The sequence below is a fragment of the Perca fluviatilis genome, chromosome 4, assembly GCF_010015445.1.
Source record: "Perca fluviatilis chromosome 4, GENO_Pfluv_1.0, whole genome shotgun sequence".
Classification (NCBI taxonomy): domain Eukaryota; kingdom Metazoa; phylum Chordata; class Actinopteri; order Perciformes; family Percidae; genus Perca; species Perca fluviatilis.
Window position 1 is genome coordinate 40887781 of NC_053115.1, and position 27085 is coordinate 40914865.

Genomic DNA, 27085 nt, shown 5'->3' on the forward strand with positions numbered 1-27085 from the left:
GTACTAATAATTATGGATCAATATTTATTATTTTAAATAATTAGTTGGCATGTTATTTACTTAAAGTACAGGCCTTAAGTGACTTTTCAAAAGTCTACTTTAATACAGCAATCAGGAGTCGTGTTTACCGCAGGTTTTCCTCATGTTACTACTAGCGCTATGCAAGTTAACGCGTTATCGCGCTAACTCATTAACTAATTAACGCAGACAATTATTTTATCGCGAATTAATGCAGTTTTATTATTTCTTTTATTATTGTGTCTGTTGTTGCTGGCTGCTGCCGTGCTTACAGGAACCGGAAAAGAAAAGAATAGGCTAAACAAACCAACAAACATGGAGAAGGGTACAGAACTTTTACATGGCCATTTTCATTTTAAAGTTCTTCCAGACGGCGCAGTCGACAGAACCAAAGTTATTTGTAACCACTGCAAAGTTGAATTTTCTTATCGCCGGAGTACTTCCAGTCTGAAATATCACATTGTTTAAGTTGAGATTTACACTACATTTTTTATTTAACTGCTACTGTGTAAACAAAATGCTGATGTTAAGTGTTTGCAGAACAAATGTTATGGCACTTTCGTTCATATGGCAGAACATTTAAAATAAAATTGCGCTATACACCACTTTTGAATTCATTATTGGATTTTGTGTATAACAATGCAAGTAATCAGGGAAATCATGTGATTAAAACTTTTAATTGTTGCCCAACCCTAGTTACTACTGATGCTCAGTACTCTGTCTTCCAGTTATTCTCCGTTGATTTAATATAAATAATTTATAAATCAAAAACTTTATATCAAAACTTTTATAGGTCCAAAAACACTTGCTGTTTCAACATCCCAGTTCTCTGAAAAAGTTTAATTGAGTTTGAGTTTCTCATAATAATAATTTGTTGTTCATAATGGCAAGGTGAAATGAAATAACCGCTATGCTGGGGGTTGCTTCCGGTTTACGACCAAGATGGCCGCGTAACCTCAACGCTCTCCGACGGTTTTCCTAAAAACAACCCTAAAACTTTTGAGATTTGACTATAAGTGAAATTTTACTAAAGATGGAGGCTAGGGTTGCTACAAGGAGGAAAAAGACGAGGGGCACAGCATCTATTACTGAGGATTTACAGCAGGATAGCCGAAGCAGCTTTCCGGCCCACGAGGTCGAGGGGCAAGAAATGGAGGAGGCTAGCTTGGAAAAGGTACAAGCCGAACTGAGAGATTTTAGACGCGACAACAAGCAACAGCTTTCGGAGATACAACAAGACCTACACAAGACAAATGATAGGCTGGATGAAGCTGAGGGTCGAATTGAGGAGGTGGAAACAGCCATGCAGGCGGCTTCATCGTTACTTACGCAACTTTTACAACGCCAGGACAATATGGAGGCTAAACTTATTGACCAAGAGGGTCGCGCACGCCGAGAAAACATAAGGATTTACGGTATTCCCGAGGGGGCTGAAGAAAATAATATTGAAGGCTTCATAGATAAACTGCTTCGGGATTGCCTAGATTTCCCCCAGGATGCGCAGATCAAAATTGAAAGAGCTCATAGAGCCCTTGGTCCTAAGCCCGCTGAAGTGCGGTCAAAGCCTCGCTCCATTATTGTCAAGTTTGCGAGTTACAAAGTCAAAGAAGAAGTTATACGTAGAGCCTGGCAGAAGGGACAAGTGCAATACAACGATGACCGCTTTTATGTGGACCACGATTACCCACCAGCTATTATCAAGAAACGTGCGGAGTACAATCAAGTGTTAAAGGAGCGAAAAATTAAGTTCCAAACTCCTTACCCTGCAAGACTACGCGTCTTCTATGGAGATGAGACCTGCCTGTACCAGACCGCGGCGGAGGCAACATCAGACATGGCATCACGGGGGCTCCCAGTCAAAGTTATCCACCCCCCAGTCAGCTCGTACCAGCGGGAAATACGCCGGCTTTCATCTTGGCAAGTGGCTGGAGACCAGGACGCAGTAACACCGAGAGGCACGCGCCCCCAGGAGGATGATGAGCCCCAGCAGCGGTTTAAAGAAAAGCTGCAGGAATTCAGACATCTACCCCCTACTACAGATAAGTGATTCCCCATAGAACGCATTTAGACTGCTGCTTGTTCGAATAAGATAAATAGAAACTGTCCTTTTAGTCTTAGCTGCGCCCCCGTTTCACTCCTAACTAATTGTAAACTAAAATGTCGGGGCATACAAACACTTTGAAGACTGGCTAAAATCATAATGCAGCCAACACAGTGGGCCCAACGCTAGGTGAAGAGCGGGTTTCCCCCTGAAAGGTGCTCTAACATCTTGAGCCCCTTAAAGGTTCAGTTCTTTGGAACCTCTGATCTGGAAGCAAACCTTGTGCAAAGAAATGACATTTTGATATTTCTGTTAAAGATTTCATCATATTTTAGTTATGTTCATGTTTTACTTGTTCTTGTTACGGGTGTGCATTACTTTTGTTTTGTATGGATATGTCTTCAGTTAAAAACATAGGAAACCATGGCTGACAAACATACTCTAAAATTTGCTTCATTTAATGTGAATGGGGTTCTTAACCCCACCAAAAGAAATACAATATTGTCTAAACTGAGAAAGGAAAAAGTACAAATTGCTATGTTACAAGAAACACATCTTAATTCACTGGAACACGAAAAATTAAAAAGAATGGGTTTTTCTAAAATATATTACTCGTCCTATAAATCAGGTCATAGACTGGGTGTGGCCACTCTTATATCACAAAGAGTCCCATTTGAACTCATATCTGAAACTACAGTCAAAGAAGGGAGATTTTCACTGATAACTGGTAGAATAGATGGAGTCCAAATAACACTGTTGAATGTATATGCTCCCCCAGGCAGTGACATTTTATTTTATAGGAAACTATTTGATTTAATGGCTCAATCAACTGGTATAGTTATTTGTGGAGGGGGATGGAATATTCGACTTAATTTTAGGCTTGACTCCTCAAGACTGATCCCCCAAACGTCTTTGCAGAAGAAAATTAAGATCCTCATGTCAGAATATGGTATTGTGGACATTTGGAGATTTCTCATGCGCATACAGTATACTCTAGAATCGATTATTTTTTCATTTTTAAAAGGGATCGCCATAGGGTATGTAACTGCGAGATTGGAAACATTGCTCTTTCTGACCATGCTCCCCTATTGCTAAACGTAGAAATAAATGATGATTTCAAAAACACACAGTGGAGGTTGAATACAAGTGTACTGAACGATCTACAATTTTCCAAATTAATCAAATCTGACATAAAAACATTCCTAAAAGAAAACCTTAATGGTGAGGTGAGCCCAGAAATCGTATGGGACACATTGAAAGTGGTTACGAGGGGTAAAATTATATCATTTTGTGTCCAGAAAAAAAGAGCTAGGCAATTTAGATTATCAGAGTTAAATGGGGAATAAAAAGAGCTAGAGGGAAAACATAAGAGAATTAAAACCGGAGCTTAATATTAAGCTCAAAATATTGAGAAATAATATTAATGCACTATACTAGAAATACGAAAGAAGATGATCAATACCAAACAAAAATACTATGAATCTGGGGCTAAGTTTGCTAAACTTTTAGCTAGCAAACTACAAAAGCATCAAACAGACAACACAATATGTAATATAAGAGACCCAAATTCCAAGAGATGTGTCTATAAACAAAGTGAAATTAAACAGGCCTTCCAGAGTTACTATAAACAATTATATACACAGCCAAAGTTAAAAGATGGAAAATAAATCAAGGGTTTCCTCGAACAACTTAACTTACCTGTTTTGTCGGATGATCAAAATCAAAGGCTAGTGACTAATATTACAGAAAGAGAACTATCCTATGCCATATCGAGGCTTAAAGCAAACAAGTCTCCTGGTCCAGACGGATTTACGTCCGAATGGTATAAAAAATTTAAAATGGAGCTATCACCATTCCTCCTTCAAATATTTAATCTGGCTCTAAAAGAGGGTAAAATGCCACCATCATGGAAACAGGCCACTATATCTGTAATACACAAAGAGGGAAAGGACCGGCTTAATTGTAGCTCTTACAGACCTATTTCTGTTCTTTTCTTAATATTGATTATAAGCTCTTCACATCAATTCTCTCGAAGAGAATTGAAGAGATACTTCCACAACTCATTTCTACTGATCAGACAGGTTTCATCCCACTAAGACAAACCCATGATAATATAAGGTGTACATTACACATACTAAATCACATAAAAAAAAAACAAATACAAGCTGCAGTGATTAGCCTTGACGCTGAAAAAGCTTTTGATTCTGTAAGCTGGGCTTTTCTATATAGAGTACTGGAAAGATTTGGATTTCATTCAGATTTTGTTAAAGTGATCGGGGCACTATACACAAAACCAACTGCGCAGATAAAAATAAATGGTCATTTATCGAATACTATTGAACTAGAACGCGGGACAAGACAAGGGTGTGGACTCTCCCCTTCACTCTTTGCCCTTTATATAGAACCGCTAGCCCAATTAATAAGGCAAACAAACAGTATAAAAGGTATAAATATTTCTGGTGAAACAAGGTGGCACTATACGCCGATGATGTGCTATTGTACATAAGTGAACCAAACACATCACTTCCCAAAGTATTTCAGACTCTAAGTAGCTTTGGTGACTATGCTGGTTATAAATTAAATGTAGACAAGACACAGATATTGACATTTAATTATAACTCTCCAAAAACATTAAGCGATTAATTAAATCTTAAATGGGACCGGACCATATTAAAATACCTAGGTATCCTAATTCCAAAAGATATAACTATTATAGCTAAGTGTAACTATGATGATCTTTTAAATAAGATAAAACGTGATATAAAGAGATGGACCATCACCCCCTTTATGAGTCTAATACAAAGAATCGAATCTGTAAAAATTATCCTTTTACCAAGATTTCTATTTTGTTCCAAGCTCTCCCGGCAGAAATTACAAAAAAGCAATTTTTAGAGTGGGACAAAATGATCTCTAGATTTATATGGTTAGGAAAAAAGCCGAGGATAAGATTTAAAACACTACAGCTCTCCAAAGAAAACTGGGGTTTGGCTGTACCACATCTTACAAATTATTTCTACTCAGCACAAATTAAACCCCTGATGAATCTATGTAATATAAACTATCGTGCTAGGTGGAAAGACATTGAAGTACTTCTTATGTCAGATCCACCTTTAATGGCAATACTGGGAAACAAAGATTTAGAAAGGACTCTAGATAAGATTGAAAACCCTTGGATAAAATCACAATTAAAAATCTGGACGGAGGCTAAACATCAATATAAACTGCATGATAATCTGAAGATAATAAGATGGTGTGCCTACGATCCTGATTTTAAACCCAATCAAACAGATGTTGGGTTTCAGAACTGGATAGATAAGGGTATAACGACACATCTATCATTAATAGATAAAGGTAAAGTGAAAGATTTCCATACACTTAAAACCAGTTATAAGTTGGAGAAACAGGACTTCTACAGATACCTACAGATACCGCCATTATCTCAATCAAGAAGCTATTAGGTCCCTGGATGTGCAGGAACCAGTGCTTCACGAAATACTGATGGCATACCAGGCAAAAGTCAAAAAAGGTATTGTTTCACGCCTGTACAAGGGATTTATGAATAAACAAAGAAATTCAACATATGTGAAAACAAAATGGGAAAGGGATAGTAACATGATAATAACTGATAAAGAGTGGATGATTGTTGCATATCACAGTGGAAATGCACAAACTCATATTCATGGAAGGAATTTGGTTGGAAATGTTTGATCAGGTTTTTCATTACTCCAAAACAGAAAATTTCTGGCTCCGGGGAGGAGACTAAATGCTGGAGGCAGTGTGGAAGTGAAGACGCCAACCATTGGCATATACTCTGGGATTGTCCAGTAATAAAACAATATTGGATAGAGATACACAAAGATATCGAAAATATTTTTAACATGAAAATACCCTTCAAGTTTACCAATTTTATTTTGGGTAACACAGACTTTTTACCTGATTATGCAAAGTATCTGTTTAGAATTTTAACTATTGCCTGTAAGAAAACTGTTACCAGACACTGGCTCCTCCCTGATCCCCCTACTCTGGAAAGATGGATTGAATGTGTTAATGAAATCTACCAGATGGAAAAACTAACATTTTCACTCCGTTTGCAGATGAATAAATTTGTAGTCTTATGGTCAAAATGGGTATCCTATGTTAATCAAACACTACATGCAGGAATGTTGTCTTGAATGCTCTTAAGATGATGGCAATCAAGGGTTTCTTCTACTGTACTTTTTTATTCTTTTATTTATTTTTTTTGAACTGTTTTATAAACAAAATAATTGTTTGTTGTCTCCTATATGTATTAGAGATTTGTCATATAGTAATGCACCCTTTTGTTTTGTGTTCTAATGTGTTCTTATATTCACAAAAATGGGAATGTTGGAATTGGAGAACTTTGATCTTGACCACAGACTGGAACTGTGACCATGCGATAAATGTAAATCTGACTATTGTATTGCTCCCAATGTTTCAAAAATAAAGAATAAAAATAAATAAATAAATAAATAACCGCTATGCTGGTTCAGCAACAATATCTCTGATCTTTGTCAGAGAAAGAGATCAGAGTGTTTGATGGAGACTCTCTGCAGTATGATGCTTTTAGGAGAGTTATTGAAGAAAAGAAGACTGTCAGAATGTTATGTGTATTCAGATTTTCTCTCACTTTCTTTGCCTTAACCTGACTTTCTCTATTTAAACATAATGATTAAAGTATGTTTTGTCTTTCAGGTCCAGGTGGTGTTAGAGTGGTTGTGAAAGAAGACAGTGATGTCGTGTTACCCTGTTCTCTCAGCACCAAGGAGAACATTGTATCAAAACTGTTTGACTGGAAGAAGGTTCCTCAGAAAGATGATGATAAGGAGGTGTTCATGTATGATGCAGGCATTCATTACAACAACGGTCGTCCAGGTCAGAGTGAAGAGTTCAAAGGTCGAGTCTCTCATTTTAAAGATCAATTGAAACACGGCAACGCCTCCATAATCATCAGAAATACAAAGATATCTGACAGTGGAAACTACACCTGTTATTTTCCCCGTCTTCATCAAACATTCAACATTGAACTTGTTGTTGGTGAGTACTTTTATTAAATATTTAATTCGTGATTTATTGTTTGTTGATCTCCAGCTGTCATTTGAGGTTTAAACATGGACTGTTCTTCTTTGTCCACTCAGTCTTCTGTTTAAAGCTCTGACAAAGAAACTACAGATCCAGGATGTTGTTAAAACATATGAACAACACGACTATTGGATGTTGTTCCTATTTTAACAAAAATAAATCACAACTTTACACATTATGGTACAAAAGTTTTTGTGACACACACACACACACATACACACACACACACGCACTGTAGTCCAGCCTATTCAAAATGCAACAAACGAGCCGTACGTTCGACAGTGATGGCGCAGGGTTTTAGCTCCGGCCTAACCTGCCAAATAGTTTTTTTGTGGTCACCATTGATATTTTATTACTTTGTGCTCGATAAGTCATCTGATCAGAATGGCAAACAAGACAAAACTCAGCGTGCCGATATGGCAAGGCAGATGCGGTGCGGAGACAGGGTACCTTGAGTCGTGGCAACTAACTGTACACAACTAGCACACACACAGACTGATGTGGACACTGCCGAGCGGCATCAAATACTCACGCTCGGACCCAAAGCAGGTGAAGCAGCAATAGGAACAGAAACCGTGAAAAGCGTTATCGGGCTAAAGGAAGGCCTAGAAGGCTCAATGCTATCAGTTTCTCTCCCTCTCATGTTCAACATTAATAAATTATGAGACTCACGAATCTACAGTGACAAGCGCAAGGAACAACACCGACACACCTTTCAATGTGCTCCTTACACAAACAGGCAATTTTGCGCCGGAGATCCCCGCCCGTGGTTGCGGGAAGAATCCGCGCCCCAGACTACAGCGGTTTCCCGGTCAAGCGGCCAAGCCTTCTCCCCGTCATGGATTCAGGCGAGCCAGAGGGTTGGATTTTTCTTGATCTATCCAGCCACTTTGAAGATAAAAATGACCCACGATACAGAGCTTTTACCTCCGCTAAAGAGGCTGAGGATTATGTGGCCGCTGCTCTCCTCCGGTGCTGTAGCAGCAGCGACCAACATCGCGGAGAACGCCGTGGAGGAAGCTCAGGCTTAAGATGGCTGCCTGATGAACTTGGTCTCTTGGTTTGTGTTGATCTCTTAATGTGAACTAGGTTTATTGCGTTGTTGTCTGATCGCAATGTTACCTTACACAATTATAGAGCTGTTCTCTAAATACATATCTATCTTGTTGGAAAATGTTACACCAACTGCCCTTTTGTTTTTGTTGGCGAAATGTGGTTACTTCAGAGCTACTTTAGTGTGCATCCAAATTGATCTTACAAGCAGGTTAACAGGGCCCATATTCGCTGTACTGTGCTGCCGTGTTGATCTCTGATCACGCAGACCTAGTTTTAGTGTTAGCCTGGCGGCTTCCCCCTCTCCCCTGCACTTCCAATGCTCTGTCTTATGTCTTACATTTTTTGTTTTGAGTTATTTACTTTGGATGCACTGTTGTTAGGATTCGAAAGGTGAAGGACAGTAGCATGTTGCTTTCCACGCGTGTCTTCATTTAATACCCATCTTTTGACAATGGGTATCTTACTTTTGTTTGGAACTGTGGTGGCTTGAATGCACCTCAAGCGCCAGCACCCTGGCCTACTTAAAAGAGAAATGTCCGCTGCATTATTGCAAGAACCATCTGATGCAGAGTGTGCCGGCCGCTAGCCGACAGATTCTACTACTAACGTCGCATCCTCATCAGCGAGTTCAAAACTAAAGGTGGCTATTGTGGTTAAAAGGAATCTCCCGCTAAGTTTTGTCCTCTTGGTCAGACAATGCAGGCAGAATCTGGCTGCTGTAGTAATTGAGTTCTAGGAAGATTGCACTTGTGCAGCCTATGCTCCTAATGTTTTGATGGGGTTTCTATAGTACCGCTCACCAATCATATGCTAGGGTTAACGGAGTGTTCTTTTGTTGTTGGTGCGGACTTCAATGCTGTGTGGGACCGAATACTGATCGGTTGACGCCAAGGGTCACTGGGGACCAGGCTCAGGCCACAAATGCTCTGAAATCATGGGCCAGCAGCTTGGGGCTTATAGTATTTGGCGTGCAGTTAATCCCACCTGTAAGGATTTTTCTTTCTTCTCGAGTCGTCATAAATTTTTCTAGGATCGACTTTCTTTTGTATCCCCCAATTGTTTCATTCAATCGACAAAGCGGTGTTGCTCCCCATGGCATTATCTGACCATAAAGGGTTCTGCCGTCGCACTTAGACTGTCTGTCTCCTGCGTGCTGTTAGATGGCTACTAGCGCTTCCTTACTGAAAAATGAATCCTACATCACTCAGTTTATAAAGCGGAGTTCCAGATATTTGCGGACATTAATGTCGCTCTGTAGAGGACCCCAGAATATTGTGGGACGCGATAAAGGGATTTATCAGGAGCAATCACCATACTGTTCTGCTCCAATAGGCGCAAAGCTACGTCACTGAAACTACAAAATCTTGAAGCGGAGTTCACCAGATTAGACTCACTGTTACAAACTAATTTTACGCAGACGAATAGCCTTAGAGCGATCACTAGTCAAGAAGGAAATAAACAACATTCTGAAACAAAAGTCTGAATTTCTAATTCACAGAACAAGGCAAGCGCTATTACTTTCAGGGTGCTAGACCTAGTCACCTTTTGGCAATGAGGTTAAGATCCTGTGACTATTTTGCGGATATTCCAGCTATTAAGTTTTCAGATGGTAATATTAGTACTGACCCTGTCGAAATAAATAAATCCTTTCAGACATTCTATTCCAATCTGTATGAATCAGAGGTCACTTTGGACAAATCTCGCTGTGACAGCTGGTTGAATCAGCTTCATTTGCCTCAGTTATTAACAGAGGAATCAGCTAGCCTGGACAAATTGATTGCTATTGAAGAGTTAAACGTGGCAGTACAGAATATGCAAAAAGGAAAATCGCCAGGCTTTGATGGGATTCCCCCTGAATTCTATGCAACGTTTTGGGAACAGTTGGGCCCTTTTCTTCTTGACATGATTAACTTCTCTATTGAAAGAAGGGTGAATTCTCTAGGGATGTTAACACAGCCTTAATTTCCTTACTCTTGAAAAAGATAAGAATCCTACAGAGTGTTCTAGCTATCGTCCTCTGAGCCTGCTTAACGCTGATATAAAGATCTTTGCAAAGCTCCTAGCCGGTTTGGAGTCTCATATGGCTAAACTGGTGAACCCCGACCAAACAGGATTCGTTAGAACGACGACTAGCAGCAGATAATGTTAGACGCCTTCTTCACATTGTTGATGCCGGTGGGAGGACAGTAAGACCCCAATGTCACTTCTTTCTCTGGACGCAATGAAAGCCTTTGACAGGCTTGAGTGGCCTTTTATGGTCAGTCTTAGAGGTGATGGGCTTTGGTAAAAACTCTTCATAGGTATGATTAAAGTTTTGTATTCTAATCCCTCAGCTCGAGGAGTCTTAACCGGACGCACCTCCTCCTCTTTATTTCCAGTTTCTAGATCCTCACGCCAGGGCGCCCCCTGAGTCCTGCACTATTTGTCATCTCTCTGGAGCCCTAGCTCAAGCTATCCGCCAATCAGTTATGGTGTCACCGATAAACATTCGTGGTACTCAGCATCATCTCTCATTATTTGCGGACGATGTTTTGGTTTTGGGGAACCCCTCTCAGTCCATCCCTCACCTTCTATCATTGTGTCGAGGAGTATGGAAGCTTATCAGGCTTCAAAAATTAACTGGTCAAAGTCCACGCCTTACTTCATTTAAATGACGCTGCCCACGATTCGACCTTTCCTGCTAACATCCCCATTGTTAAGCAGTTTAAATATTTGGGCATTGAGGTCTTGCCTTGCTTGAACCAGATTGTGAAACATAACTATTCTGTTGCTCTAAATAATGTTTTGAAAGATATGGAGAAGTGGATGAATCTCCCCATGTCGATTCGAGCTTGCATCTCAGTGGTTAAAATGAATGTGTTACCCAGGATTAATTTTGTGAGCTCTATGCTACCTCTCTCTCCCCTCCTGCTGACTATTGGGTAGAAATTACAATCAGCGGTATCTAAATTTATCTGGAAGGGCAAGCTGCCACGGCTTAAGATGTCCACTTTGCAGAGGAGGAAAGAGGATGGTGGCCTTTCTGTTCCCAACTTCAAACATTACTTCTGGTCCTTGTGTTGAGCCCCTCCTGTTTGGTTTAGCCCAGATGTATCTGTCTGCTGGCTCCTTAGAAAGTGCTATTACAGATCCTTGGTCACCCATGACGTTCTTTTTGCCAATTTATCTAACAAACAGTGCCAGCTACGCTTTGGCCCCATTGTCTCACATCTTATCAATACTTGGAGATTAGTTGAAACACACTGCCATATAGCTTGTAACTGGCACACTTTTTCCCCTATATTCAATAATACAGCACTCCTGATTGGGGGAGGCCAATAAAGTCTCCACAATGGGAGCAGAGGGGACTACATTGTCTAAAAGACATTTTAAGCGAGGTTGGCTTATTGCCTTTTCTGACTTGCAGAACGCATTCAATCTACCACGTTCCTCTTTTTTCTTTTCCTCAATTAAGATCGGCACTCAAGGCATACGGTGTCCCTTGGCAGAGGCCTTTGCCCATCCATCCGATCCGGAAGTTATTTACTGTGCACCCTAGAAACTGTGGTATGGTATCTAAGCTTTATCAGTTCTTACTGATATCTGGCCGCTCTGTCCTCCCCATTGAGAGGATCTGGGCAGCGATTGCCAGGACTGAGTATCGATTTTGACTGGCATGATGTATGGTCTAGCATTCCAGAAGTATCGGCGCAATCGGACCACCAACAATTCACTACAATTTTATCATAGGACATATCTCACCCCTGTGAAAACACCACATGAAAATAATCAACAGCCCGTTATGCACCTTCTGCCAACAAAAGCACAAAGGCACATACCTTCACATTATCTGGGAGTGTCCTCCAGTCAGTCGGTTCTGGAACAATATTGCATCCAAAATGTCTGCCTTATTTAATGTTACTGTGCCCGTTACTGTCAATGTTTTGATTTTTAATGATCTGTCAGCCTTTCAACTATCTGGAACTTCGGAAACGTGCTGTATTTGCTGGACTTACAGCTGCAAAGAAAATGATTGCAACTCGTTGGAAACCACCTCACGACCTGTCTATCCATACATGGTCCATTTCCTTCTTGGATGTAGTGTATATGGAGCTGTCCACGGGCGCATTAATGGAAGCCAGAAAAGGACCCTGGACACTTGGGTGAACATTGCTGAGGCTATTAAGTCCAAGCTGTAGCCGTGTTTGGTTCCTTGTCTTATGTCTGTATGTGTGTGTGTCTGTTTCTGCTTGTTGTCTTTGTCTCCCTCCCTCTCGTCTCTCCTCTTTGTTCCCCTTTTCTTTTTGGCCCTGGGACAGTTCTCTGTCTCATATATTGTTGTAGTTGTTTATTTCTTTAGATATAAAATAAATAAAACATTTGATCACAAAAAAATGCAACAACACACGTGAGCCCCGTCTCTGTGCGTAACGTAGTTTATTTTATTTATTTATTTATTTTTTATATTGTGGGCATTTTAGGCCTTTATTTGACAGGACAGCTGAAGAAATGAAAGGAGAGAGAGAGGGGAATGACATGCAGCAAAGGGCCGCAGGTCTGAGTCAAACCCCGGCCCACTGCGTCGAGGAGTGAACCTCTATATATGGGCGCTCGTTCTACCAGCTGAGCTATCCGGGCGCCCCGTAACGTAGTTTTTGCTGCATGTCTGTACGACGTGAAACGTTGGACAGCCAATTACAAACATGATTAGATCTTTTTAGAAGCATGCTGCATGCCTATTGGCTCACTGACAGTGATGAGACTTACTCTTAGATATTTAATTTTTTGATACTTGGGAGGAAATTCAGTTGGTGCCTAAAAAGTATCAAAGTTGGGTACCCAGCCCTAAGATTGATGGACAGGCAGCATGTGAACGGTTCCCCTCCTGCTCCCTCCTTAAATAAACCAACATCCTCAAAACATGAAACAAAATCACATGTTGAGTTTTTGTGAATGTCTTCATCCAAATATATAGTTTTGTCATGGGTTTAAGGGAGCAGCTACCTCAGTAAACTATCCAGATTAAATACGATCTGTCAACAAGGAGCACTCTGTGATGTTGAGACAGTTCCAATTTCAGAATGATTCAGTGGACCAGGAGGTTTCTCATAGTTTCAACATGTGATGCTTATGGTATAAAAATGTACCTGCCATCTTTTTCTTCTGTCCTCCTCTGCCGCTACGTCATCTTGTCTTTCCACGTAAGCAACTAATCAATGCCACTGATGGTCCTGCTGCCTGCAGGATCTTCTAAATCCTGGTGTAGGACCTGAGTCTCTGCCTCTGCTTACTGCTGCTCTAATGGTAACTCAGCTGCTGCTTGCTTTAACCACTCGGCTTCCTGGACCAAGGGAGTTTTGAGTATTTTAGATCCATGTTTACTAGTTTGCATCTTCTTCTGTCTTTGTTGGTGCATGGCTGCATGTTTTGGCATCTTTCAGTCTTGATGCTAAGCTAAGCTAACCATCTGCTGGCTGTAGCTTCATATTTACCGTACGGACATTAGTGGTATTGATCTTCTTATCCAAGAAAGCAAATAATAATAATTGTTAAGTGGAGTGGACTACTTGTGTTTTCCCCGCTCCATTTTAGATGTTGAAACTCCATTATCAGGCTCAGATCATTTGACTAGTTGATGATATTAAACCATCACCCTCCACTTAATGTTTTCATTTGTCTTTCAGATCCTGTGGTCAAAGACCGATCAGAAGAAATCCAAGGTGATGATGTCACTGTCTATAATCTCTGTAATGTGTGCTATAACTGTGTAGACCTCAGGATCATTTAAATCTTGGGATGCAGTACCTTCATGTTGACTTGTTGTTGTTGTCCCCCAGTGTAGCAGGTAGACAGGAGCAGAGGGGGACAGGGATTAACTAACTATTAATGTTAACAAGATCACAAGATCACTCCCCCTCAGTCTCAGTTCATTCACTCACATTTGGTTCTCTCTGAGGTCCATGTGTTGTTATAGTATTACATCAGATCAATATCTAATGTTAAGATGAAATATCATATTGATCAGATGTTTTCTAGATCAACATTGATCTATGTTAAAACACAGATGAGGTGAGTCCTAGTATAATTAATGTCACTGATCTCTACAATGTTTTTAAGGGTTAATGTATTTAAGTGAAGGTATTGTGTCTGAATCTTTTAATAATAATAATAATAATAATAATAATCCCCAGCCTCTGGGTGACAGAGTTGTAGCACACGCTGCAGGTGTAGAAATCAGTGACATCATCAATCAGGACTGACCAATGATTTCTCCTGATCTGTGTTTGAAGGTCTGACTCTGTCTCTAAAATGTACTTACAGTATTGCACAGTTACAAGTGCAATAAAACATGTGACTGTGCAATACTGTAAATACATTTTACTATTTTAATATTTACTCTCTTTAATTATATTCATTATTGTGTGTTAACATGTCTTCTACTTTTCCTCTTATCCCTTGCTGCTGCAACAGTGTACATTTCCCCATTGTGGGATTAGTAAAGGATTCTGAATCTAGAATCTTAAACGGCCCGTCAACTAGGGCTGCTGGATATGAGGAAAATATCTATTGCGATTATTTTGACTGATATTGAGATTGCAATATGATTCACAATATTGTAGGGAATGATGGTTTTTGTATTATTACTCTCATTTTCATTGACAATTATTAACATTGAAATAAATTAAAATGTATAGTGTGATTTTTGCGAGGATCTGTATCAAACAAAGATGTTTTCTTTAGTCTGTAGGATAGGATGTGTAGGCCCAGGACGTCTCTGCAGCACCACAATACTTCATTTTAGAATGGTTTGACACATATTTTGCCTTTAACAAATATTGTGCCCCCCTGTGATTTGGATATTGCATTAGTTCATATTGCGATTTCGATACAATTGCGATTAGTTGTGCAGCCCTACCGTAACCGTTTTCTGACCAAGAGTTATTACCATTATTTATGACCAAGAGTTATTACCATTATTTATAATGGCCGACCATGATCCCAGAGCCCAATGTATCCCAGTGTCTGGTTTTATCTGACCAACAGTCAAACCCCCAAAATATTCAGTTTACAGATAGGCTATATAAAACAGAAGCAGAAAATCGGTTCAGCTTAATTTTAGTGCCATAGAAATTATTTCATAGATCTAGACCAATTTAGTTTTTTTTAGAAACACTTAAGGTCCACACACACACACGCACATGCGCGCGCACATAAGTGCGTGGCACTATCTTTGTGGGGACCCGTCATTGACATAACGCATTCCCTAGCCCCTTACCCTAACCTTAACCATCACAACTAAATGCCTAACCTTAACCCTTACCCTCACCCTAACCATAACCTAATTCTAACCCTAATCCTAAAACCAAGTCTTAACCCTCAAACAGCCCTTTAAAGTTGTGGGGTCCAGCATTTTGGCCCCACAAAGCTGTCCGGACCCCAAAAGTATACTGTATTCCTAGTTTTTGGACCCCACGAATGTAGTTAAACAAGAACACGCACACACAACACAACACACACACACACACACACACACACACACACACACACACACACACACACACACACACACACATCAAAAATGGTTCTTTCACTGATAATTAATGATCTAATTTTCAAAAGAAAAAATACTTAAAGGGGTGATAGAATAATTATATAGGGTATTTTACACTGTTCCTTAAGGTCTCCTAATGGGGTATGTAACATTGGTTGGGCTGAAAATTGCCCGAATGCTATTTTATTAGGCCCTTAACTACCCTGTGAATATGGCTCTATTTGGAACAAGAGCTTTTCTTCCAAATATGGTATGCTCATGAATATTCAGAATGAGCTACGTGCTGATTGGTTTGAGCAAACTACATAGAAACACATGGGAGACTCTCATATTTCAGACACTGCAAAGTTATACATTATCGGGCTATTTCGTTATTAAATTCACTTCTGAGACTTTTTTTAAGCGAGAAATAAACTATATAAAGCTCAAATATAGGCCGTTTTACGAAAATTGATGGCTAATTGCAAATTTGGTAAGACTGTGTGTCGGAGTTCAGCCGCTGGTGCTGCCCGCCTGCCCCGGTGCTGCCTGCACCCGCCTGCCTTCCTTCACAGACCCCGGCCTGCTATGAGGTACTTGGAGCTCGGTCACGGCTGGCAGCCCACAGCAGGGACTACCAACACCGCTGCCCTGACAGAGCTCCAGGGCCTTCAACTCCCCTCTTCCTGCTAGCTAAATGGCCCGTTGTGTGAGAGTGAGAGCTCCGTCAGTGAGCTTGTTACACCAGCAATCTCTTACCACGTTACACACATGTCATGCCACTTACACAAAATCTAACTAAAGGTCTTATAAAGCTAACAACGGTGTCCGATTTCAAGTTAATGAATATTTGTGAAGACAAGTGTTTTGTTAGCTGTGACTGTCCCTTCAATCCTAGCTGCAAATCACGGATAGTTAGCTTCCTTTTCGCCTTAATTCGAGTATATTTACAGTTTGAATTTCGTCACGCCACTTACACAACATCTAACTATATGTCTTATAAACCTAACAACGGTGTCCGATTTCAAGTTAATATTTGTGAAGACTAGGTGTTACGTTAGCTGTGACTGTCCCTTCAATCCTAGCTACAAATCACGGATAGTTAGCTTCATTTTTGGTCGTAATTCGAGTATATTTACAGTTAGAATTTCGTCACGCCACTTACACAACATCTAACTAAATATCTTATAAAGCTAACAACTGTGTCAGATTTCAAATTAATGAATATTTGTGAATTCCAGAGGAATTCTAAAAGGAGGCTAGCTAGCTCTCATTGATAGAGCTACATCCAGCCGTAGGCTCTATCAATGAGACTCACAGACAAGCGGCGTTTATTTCCCCAATCGTTTGTTTAAATAACTCAACACATTATAATTACACACATTAAAAGATTAACTGGAACCTGTGGTAACAGATTGCTGGTGTAACAAGCTTGCTGACCGCGCTCTCACTCACATACACCGGGCATTTAGCTAGCAGGAAGAGGGGAGCTGCAGGCCCTGGAGCTCTGTCAGAGCAGCGGTGTTTAGTGGTCCATTAGCGGTGTTACCGGTGACTCTCGCTGGTATGGCCGCTGCCGTACGAAGAGCTCACAGCAGGTCGGGGGGCGAGGCAACAACCCAGGCAGCACCGGCCGCTTAATTCCGACCCACAGTCGGACAAAATTTGCAATTAGCCATCCATTTTTGTAAAACGGCCCATATTTGAGCTTTACATAGTTGATTTCTCGCATAAAAAAGTTTCAGAAGTGAATTTTGTAATGGAATAGCAGATAGCTGCGTGATCTAGCTAGATTCAGAAGACTACCTGATCTCAGGTCAGTTGTGTAGCCTATGTAAATGTTGGGGCGTGACTGTTCTCTTAAGGTTCCAGTTTTTGGGAGGTTGACGTCAACTTCCAGCTTTGTTGAGATTCGCCCGTTTTCAGCGGCAGTTTCAAAATATGAGATTTTCATAGTAAAGGGGTGTCAATGGGATTTAGAGCTTCTATGTATGTCCTATTTACCCACTGAACTGTCGTTATTCAACTATGACAGGGTAAAATCGGTTTTGCATTCTATCACCCCTTTAAAATAACATGTTCTATCAAACACTGTGTAGTTAAAGCTCACATTCAGATTTTCTGTTTCTTTGTTGTTCTCTTTAAACACAATGTATCTACAGTCAGGGATTAACATAACAATGTTTTATTATCACATTTCTATAATTTTTCTGTCTTTAATAAGCTTTTGTTTATACTGTTTACAGCTGCCTCACCAGAACCGTACATCAGGACTCTGAAAGCCACAGCTGGCTGGGCCCTGCTGCAGTGTGAAGTCCGAAGGGCGGCTCCAGAACCTAAACTAGAGTGGAAGGACAGTGCTGGAAACACACTTCCTGCTGAGGAACCACAGACCTCAGAAAGAGGAGCCCACTACTATATCACTCTGATCACTACTGTGACAAAGATGGACAACTACAGCTGTGTAGTAACACAGGAGGAAATCAGCCATCAGACTCAGACTGAGATCTTTGTTCATATCAGTGGTGAGATTTCTTTCTTGGTGGTTTAATCAGAAAATTATTTTAATTTGTTCATGTATTATTAGTTTTAAAGATTTTTAGACACCTTTTAAGTGTTGTGTGCAGTCTGTGTGCTGTACCTGGTATGCAGTTTGAGTTACATCAGCTGTTTGTGATGTGTTTCAGGGAAAGAGTGTGAGGACTTATCCAGTAAAGTGGCCATCGGATGGATTGGTGGATTGGTTTCGGGAGCTCTGATTCTTGCTATAGTTCTAGCTCTGCTTGATCGTACAAAGATCATCACAATACGCTGCTATAAAGGTAAGTTTAGTCTAATTCTAAGGAATTTGAATCCTAGCCTTTGTATGTGGTTATTATAACACGGCTATGAACCAATCAGATTTGATTTGAGCTACTATACTGTTTGTATAACAGACTTTTGATGAAATGTAAATCTATTTGTTTTGGCCACCAAAATAATATCTGTGTAATATAAAAGTTGACTTTATGGAATGTATACTTTTCTTTGCTGCAGGTTCTCGTCAGCAAGGAAAGATTTGATCAACCAGGGAAAGGGTTCATGTGAAGAGCGTTCAGAGATTTTACATCCAAACACATTTCCTCAAAGTAGCACAAATGAACAGCTCCCAGTGCTGTGTTAGCTAACAAGTAAGGTTAGCTCCGGATGGGAAACATTTTGTTTCCTGGGATGGCAAAGGCATTTTACTCTGCCTCTGATTGGCTCGTTGGTGGAGTAAGGCATCCGCAACCGCCAGTAGTTTTCCTTTTTTTTTCTTTTCTTAAACATCTTTATTTAGAACACAAAGAAAAATTACAATGACAAACTCAATGTTTGATAATTCAAGTAGAATTCTATCAGTAATACAGTCACACCTCCTAAACTGAATATTTTCTTTTAACAATATTCATAAGTATCCATTATAGGAAATAACTTGTCAGTGAATGATGACCATTACCACCATGATTACCACCAGTAAATTTGATCAACCAGGGAAAGGGTTCATGTGAAGAGCGTTCAGAGCAGCTACATTCACAAAATGGTCGATGACTTAAAGTCTGTTTTTAAATGTGTTTGTGTGTTTACTTGTACATCTATCTTTGTGAGAACTGGTTTGAATTTTTTAATTTGTGCGGTCCTGACTTTCCAGACCTGGTTCTAAGATTCAGGTCAGAATCAGGTTTGATTTAAACATTTAGATGTGAAGTTTGATGTTAAGGAATGCCTTATTTCAACCAGTGTCCTCACAAGTATAGAAGTACGGTGTGTGTCTGTAAATAATGTTCAGTGTAAATATGCAATCTGTTGCCTTATAGGAGATCTTTGTGAGACTTATTATGGTCTGTTGTTGGTTGGGCCTACAGAGTGAGTTTGACAAAATAAATATTACAATATCATTTAAAGGTGCTCCAAGCGACGTTGGGTGACGTCAAATCTAGTTGACGGTCAAAGTATTTTCAAAGAAAACGGAGGCTAGCTTGTTGTCGTTGTCTAGGTCTCCTCAAGCTAACTTCCCCCTTCACGCCCCATCATGTGTACGCGCACTAACCCCCTAACCCACGCTGGAACACTGTTTGTATGTTTGGTGGTGCATGTTGACGCAGTTTGTTTTTGGTGGCGTTTGTGGAGCCTGGGCTGTCTACAGAGACCGCGTTTTTTTACAGTGTGTTCAGGGGACAGGCAGCTAGCGGATAGTGACATCGCTAAGAGCACCTTTTTAAATATATAAGAAAAATCAACAACATGACAATCTACAGCTTCCTAAAGGACCAACGAGTCGACACCACTCTGACAGATCAGTAACAATTTAATAAGGTTTCACAAAGATCATATTTTTTGCAGGGATTTTTTATGGGTGAGGCTATTTGCACCCCTGGTACAATTAGCAGTATGCTATTTGTACCCTGGTGCAATTAGAAGTGTATGGTATTTGCACCCCTGGTACAATTAGCAGTGTATGCTATTTGCACCCCTGTGCATTTACAGTACCTTGGCATATATTTACACACAGTTATCCATACTACTCATGTATTACACCTTTTTGGAATATTATCGCCCTGCCATTCTTACCCTAACCATAACCATCCCACTCCTCTTGCCTAAACCTAACCAACCCAACCAGAGCAGGCATATTCATGAGTCTTCCCCTACCACCCTGCAAAAAAAAGGGGAACTGAACTCCAAACTCCCATACCAAAGGCAAGCGCACTAACCACTCACCTAGCAGTTCTTTCAGGAAGTTGAACAACTGTTTACCGCTTGGTTTCTTCAAGCCTCGGTTGCTAGGTAACCATACTGTATACAAAAAAATAGGTACTAACTAACAAACTAACGGTTGTATGCTTTCACTGAAGACAGAAAGCGCAACTGTAGTATCCATTTTCCGCTAGAAATTCAATTGTTATAAACTTTAGGGACAAAACTTCCCTAATATGCCAGTTTCTGCGGTCATGGAAGATGAACGTCCGCCATGATTTCGGTGCACGCGAGCAACGGTTTTTTGTTGTTACGTCACAGGGTGTAAATAGCTCAGCTGTGTGGCCGAGGCTATTCGTACCGGGGGTGCAAATAGACACTCAGATTTTTTATTTATGTCGCTGTAGTCAACATCATAGTTCAGCTCTCTGCATGTTCCTTTTTAATGTTTTTTTTTGTGTATTTGACCTTGTTTTATTTTCCTTTTATTTTGATAATGAGATGAACAAAAGCTACAAAAAGGGACCAGATAAAACTAAAGGGATTTACGAGAAGTGTTTTTAAAGGATCATATTGGTCGTATCAAATGTTTAGTTGCAAAAGCTCTGATGTTCAAACCAAAAAGGACAGACACCCTGAATAATCAGGTGACCTGTTTGACCAGCAGATCTCAGGATATTTATACATTTTAATATGAATATATACTGTATATATATTTATATTAGGGCTGTCAGTTAATTCAAATATTTAATTATCATTTATTATCTGCTTAAATGTCAAGTATTACTCTTACTCTACAAATGGGCTTGCTTTATGCAAATGTATGTATATTTATTATAGGAAATCCATCAACTTCAAAACAATGACGAATATTATCCAGAACCCTAATAGCAGCAGACGTGTATAAAGTACTAGAGACCCGTACTTGAGTAAAAGTACAAGTGTTCTATCAAAAAAGGGACTTGAGTAGAAGTGCTCTTTAAGCACCACACTTAAGTGGAAGTATTAAAGTATTCAACATTTTTTGTACTTAAGTATTGCAAGTAGTTTATTTTAAAATGTACTACTCAAGTACTGAAAGTGAAAGTACAAGTACTGTGTTATGTAGTTATTAAAGAAAGCAGTCAAAAGTTTAAATATCATATTGTTTATATTATGTCAAATGTTTAGCCAACGCTGTAGCCAAAGGAATTAACAAATATTGAAAGTAAAATGAACATCCTTTCCAGCACAGTAACGATGATGTTAATTTTTTGAATTATGGTCTTGTTGATTTTGAAATCAGCGATAAAGCAGGGGGTGTTTTAGGGCGTGGCTATGATGTGATTGCCAGTGACAGTGTGTAATGTAACGTGGCTCCTCCCTTACTCCTCCCTCTCGTCTAAAATTGTTACAACCGCAACCAGGATGGCTGCGCCCGTAACAGCAAACTCAACGACTCATAACAGATCTCCACAAACCAATGGGTGACATCACACATGCTCTGTCCATTAATATGTACAGTCTATGGTCGCAAAAATCTAACTTTAATTTTTTTTTTTTAAGTCTTAAATTCGACCTAGGTCTTAAATCGTTTTCAACAGGTCTTAATTTTCCTACGTCCATGTAACGCAACCTCTAATGGTCATTGATATGTTCCCGCAGTGCTTTGGAATGTTTTAGTTCTTTCTATCGCTTGTCCAAATATAATTAGCTGTGTATTAGGACTACAAATGAGACCAACATGTAACTTACATCGCAGCCAATCGCAACACCAGTCCTATAATGCCAATGAGGAAATGTGTCTTGGTGAAACCTGCAGGAATCCTGATAACACAGACCTGCAGATTGAACCCTGTTGGACCCATTCAGAGACTCCAGTCTGCAGTGTAGTTCATACACTTCACAGATAAATCAAAGAAGTGGACAGTTATGCTGGACTTCATTATAATTGTTACAGAACCTCCGTTAATGTGCCAAAACAAATATGCATTACCTTTGACAGCCCTAATACATGTATATACAGTATGTAGTTGCCTAACCATGTAGTGCCTTAGAAGTTAAGAAGAGGACAAACTTCACAATAACCCAAAGTAATACTAAAAAGTTAAAGGAAAATGTTTATAATTCTGACATTGTGAATGATATTACTTTAGAAGAACTTGAAAGGGCTATAGACAAATCAAAAATGACGAGTGCATCTGGATAGGAAGGTATCCTTAATAGAGCTTTACAATCTCCTCATTTAAGAAGTCCTGTTCTATCTTTTCAACACAGGCGTTGAATATGGTACAATCCTGTCAGCGTGGTACAAGTCCATTATTAAACCTCTCATCGAAGAGTGACCGAACAGTTCTCCCTAATTCAGCCTTCTCAGCACAGTTTACATATACTATTCTAAAATAATGAACAACAGGCTCACGCAGTATTTATGAGTGGGACAGTATGTTGAAGAAATAAGCCTGAATCTATTATAATGCATTCAACATCTAATATTACTAAAACAAGAATTGAATCTGCTTTTACATGTTTTGTTGACTTTCAGAACTGCATTTGACTGGATTGATGGATATTTGTTTGCCTTTAAATGTATGAAAGGAAGAGAGGATGGTAGATGTTATGAAAACCTTGTGTACTTGCTTATGTTTGGATCAATAATAGATTTACTTAATTTAAAGAAGATATGCTGTAAATCCACGGTTCTCCCTGGAAGTGCTTACATGGACAGGCTCCTCAGGCTCTTAAAATTAAGCTGAAATAGTTTTTAACTGATAGTCAGACCTCTCTTTACTTTTAGGGGGATGATAGCGGTGTATGTGCCTTGTATGTTTATGTGCTTGTATGTTTTTTTAAATGGCTGGTTTTCAACAGTCATAAAAAACGTGTACATGTTTTTTTGTGACAGGCATTAGAAATTAGCAATTGGTATAAATGCTGTGACTCTCTTGTATGCACTGTTGTTTTTTTTTGTTTTTTTTATATATATATATATATATATTTTATTTTTTTTTATTTTTTTTTCACTTTAATCCCTGTATTAAACATTTAATTCTTGATTTATTGTTTGTAGATCTCCAGATGTCATCTGAGGTTTGAACATGGACTGTTCTTTGTCCACTCAGTCTTCTGTTTAAACCTCTGACAAAGAAACTACAGATCCAAGATGTTGTTAAAACATGAACAACACAACTATTGTATATTTATGTGTATGTGTGTATATACTGTATAATATATGTATATATACATCATGAAGCTAGGAAAAACTCTACAAATAAATACATATATGTATTATATAATATAATAATAATATACTGGGACTCAGTGACGGAGACGCTGTGTTGCTTCCTTCTGCCTTTGCAAACTCACACATTAACAACAAAAGCCCACCCGGCGAGGTACGGTTGCTGAGAATGGACATTAAGAGTAAAACTAAAGCCACATTTCTGAATAGCGCCCCTAACGCAACACCAATACATTACAGTCCTGTGTTAAATCTACACTGTAGGTACGTACATAGGTATGCATAGATTTGATACCTACATAGTAGCCTGACATGCACCTCTCAAAAACTTTAACTACACGTGGGGGGGACGCAGACTGCAACAACTGTGATTGGTCTGCTCGGATGTGGCTCGGTAGCGTCACAATTCCCCCGACTCATTTCCTGGTCCTCCATCTCCATAAACAACATGAAATCAAGGAGGGGGTTAACTTTTCCTCCTCCAGATTTCCCACCGTGGTCAGAAAGAACAGAGGAGACACTTTGTTTAGGTACTTGCTCCGAAGAAAATCCATGTCACTCTCATATTCTCTCTACCTCACACACACACACACACACACACACACGCCGGCTCTGCTATTCTCTTAAAGCGATACACTAGAATGACGCAGACACACCAGCGCAGAAGTATAAACTTTAGGCCACTGCACAGAAGCATAAATCCTGCTTTAATGTGCTTCTGATAAGTATTTTAGGCCTGAATATGTCAGGTTGTTTACAGAAATTAGAAGACAAGACAAGTGTGGTAATAAGTCAGAGGTTAACTTCTCTGTCTGGATGGTGAAGTCTCTTAGCAGTACAAGCAGGGGGACATCTTCAGGGGTGTTTGATAGGAGGATGTCTAACAGCGGAAACACACCACACGCAGAAGTGCCGCGAAGTGTGTGTGTGTGTGTGTGTATATATACGTCAGATGTTACAGCTGTTAACAATTAAAAAAAAAAAAAACTATGACTTGGCGACGTTGAAGGCCCAGTGCCCAACCCAGTCCCTCGTCAGCTGATTACAGTCAGCTGATTACAGTTCAATTCAATTTTATTTATAGTATCAAATCATAACACGAGTTATCTCGAGACACTTTACAGATAGAGTAGGTCTAGACCACACTCTATAATTTACAAAGCCCCAACAGATACCAGTCTAAGAGACAGGTAGATGGCTTAGCTGAGGGTATCTAACATTAATTGATACAGTCAGCTGACACCACAAGAACAGCACACTGTAAAACAAATTCATTCATGAGCTGACTAAACTGTTAAATCTCCTCTCTTTGCTGTTAGAAAACAGAGTTTTTAAAGACGATGAAATGTATTTGTGTTTGGCCACTAAAATAATGTCTGTATAATATAAAAGTTTACTTTATTGAATATATACTTTTCTTTGCTGCAGGTCCTTGTCAGCACAGAGACTGTCTGCGAAACCAGGGAAAGTGTGAAAGTCCTGAGAAGAGAGAGAGTTTGGTCAGCCTGGAAGATGATCCATGCCCATATCAACGGAGATGTTGTTTGCATAAACAGGCTTCAGAGCAGCCTTCGTAAGTTGAAACAAGATTCTACACAGTAGCCAAGGAGGAAACAGAGGATTAAAAAAACAAAACATGATGGACTCTTCAGAAGATTATCTTCACTCTAGCTTCTGAAAGTCACCAGACGCCACAATCTTCTGAACATAGTCATACTGAGAAATCCAGAGAGAGACTTGTGTGGAGCTGATAGTCTTAATTATTTAATTGTAGCAACTCATTTGGCAACGGCTTGAATGTAACAGACATTCATTTATATCAAAACGTTACGGACTAAAGCTTTAAATGAGATATTTGTCTGTTGTTGGTTGGACCTACAGAGTGAGTTTGACAATATAAATATTAAAGTATAATTTACAAAAAGAAAAATCAACAACATACCAATCTACATCTTCCTAAAGGACCCACGAGTCGACAACACTGACAGATCAACAAAGGTTTCACAAAGATCATATTTATTACAGGGCTTTTATTTTATAATGTCACTGTAGGTCAACATGATTGTTCATCTGTTACATGAAAAGGTCTATGTAAATATAATTTAACTGATAATAAGAAGAAAAAAAGAAGAAAAAAGAAACGCACCTGATGACTTAATTTTTTTTATATTAATCCTCTCAGGTTTTGTTTTGTGAAGCAGTTTGTAACATCTGTTACATGAAAAGGTCTATGTAAATATCATTATTATAAAAAATTGTAAATCTAGTTAATATACATTTATGAGATGTGAATTGATCTGAGGAACCGTCTAATCAAAATGTCAGATGATAGAAGTTAGTTGTAGATAATGATGGTCTGATGATTTCATTGTAAAAAGATACTAACACTGTTCCGGTTAAAAATGACCGATTTACACATTCCCTGTACCATAAATATGGCATTTTTCATCAGATTGCCTCAGGACCTTATGATATCCTTCACCAAAGGCATTTGAACACATAACATTCATTGTGACTACTTTCTTTGAATTTTGAGTGATTTATTCAACTTAGTCACACATCTTTTGTTTACGGTCAAAAATGACTGCCATAGGAAATGAATGGGAAAGAGCATAATTTTCGTCCAGGAGATAAAAGACATCTCCATACACACACTCCTACAGCTTTCCTGTGCTTGTGTACCCATTCACAGGTGCAAAGCTTCCATTTGCAAGGGACACTGCACCATGACTGCAATTTGCCATTTGTGCGAGTGAACTGTTCGCATACATGCATGCACGCACACACACATACACACACACACACACACACACACACACACATGTACACCCACTCACACACACACATGCATGCATGCACACACATACACACACACCCACACACACAAACAGACACACATACACACACATGTACACCCACTTACACACACTCTCACATACACACACACAGTTCATGTTGTCATGTTGCCACTTGTGCATGTGAATCTACAATGTTCGCAAACACATGCATGCACGCAAACATGCATCCACAGAAACACACACACACACCCATACACACACACAGACACACACATGTACACTCTCTCACAAACACACACACACACACACACACACAGTTCATGTTGTCATGTTGACACTTGTGCATCTGAACCACCAATGTTCACCCACACATGCATGCATGCACACACAGAAACACACAGACACACACACGCACATGTTGCAGATGTTAATGTTCTATTAAGGTTCTTTTACAATACATTTTTATACTTTTTGACATTTTTATTGGCATTTATGTTCAAATAAGAGCAGTTAAAACTGTCTGGTCAAATTTGACCGAAAACAGTAAATTAAGGGGGGTAGCAACAAACAGTTTGAAGGTTAAGCTGATTTTCTATTTTTGTACTTTCTGTTGTTTGAAATGTCTA

General features: G+C 39.5%; 1 protein-coding gene across 4 annotated transcripts in view; it reads left to right on the forward strand.

The window, feature by feature from the left end:
* LOC120557310 (myelin-oligodendrocyte glycoprotein-like) overlaps positions 1 to 26474 on the forward strand; it is a 41406-nt gene extending 14932 nt beyond the window's left edge. For 2 of the 4 annotated variants that reach the window (XM_039797509.1, XM_039797510.1), the window contains 5 exons: positions 6773 to 7114; positions 13879 to 13914; positions 17972 to 18250; positions 18413 to 18547; positions 25090 to 26474. In XM_039797509.1, the coding sequence (XP_039653443.1) occupies positions 6773 to 7114; positions 13879 to 13914; positions 17972 to 18250; positions 18413 to 18547; positions 25090 to 25238 (941 nt within the window). In that variant the 3' untranslated portion in view covers positions 25239 to 26474. Of the gene's footprint in view, positions 1 to 6772; positions 7115 to 13878; positions 13915 to 17971; positions 18251 to 18412; positions 18548 to 18761; positions 19315 to 25089 lie in introns of those variants that run through there. The other 2 variants (XM_039797512.1, XM_039797511.1) reach the window with 2 other exon arrangements.
* Positions 26475 to 27085: the final 611 nt, after the last annotated feature.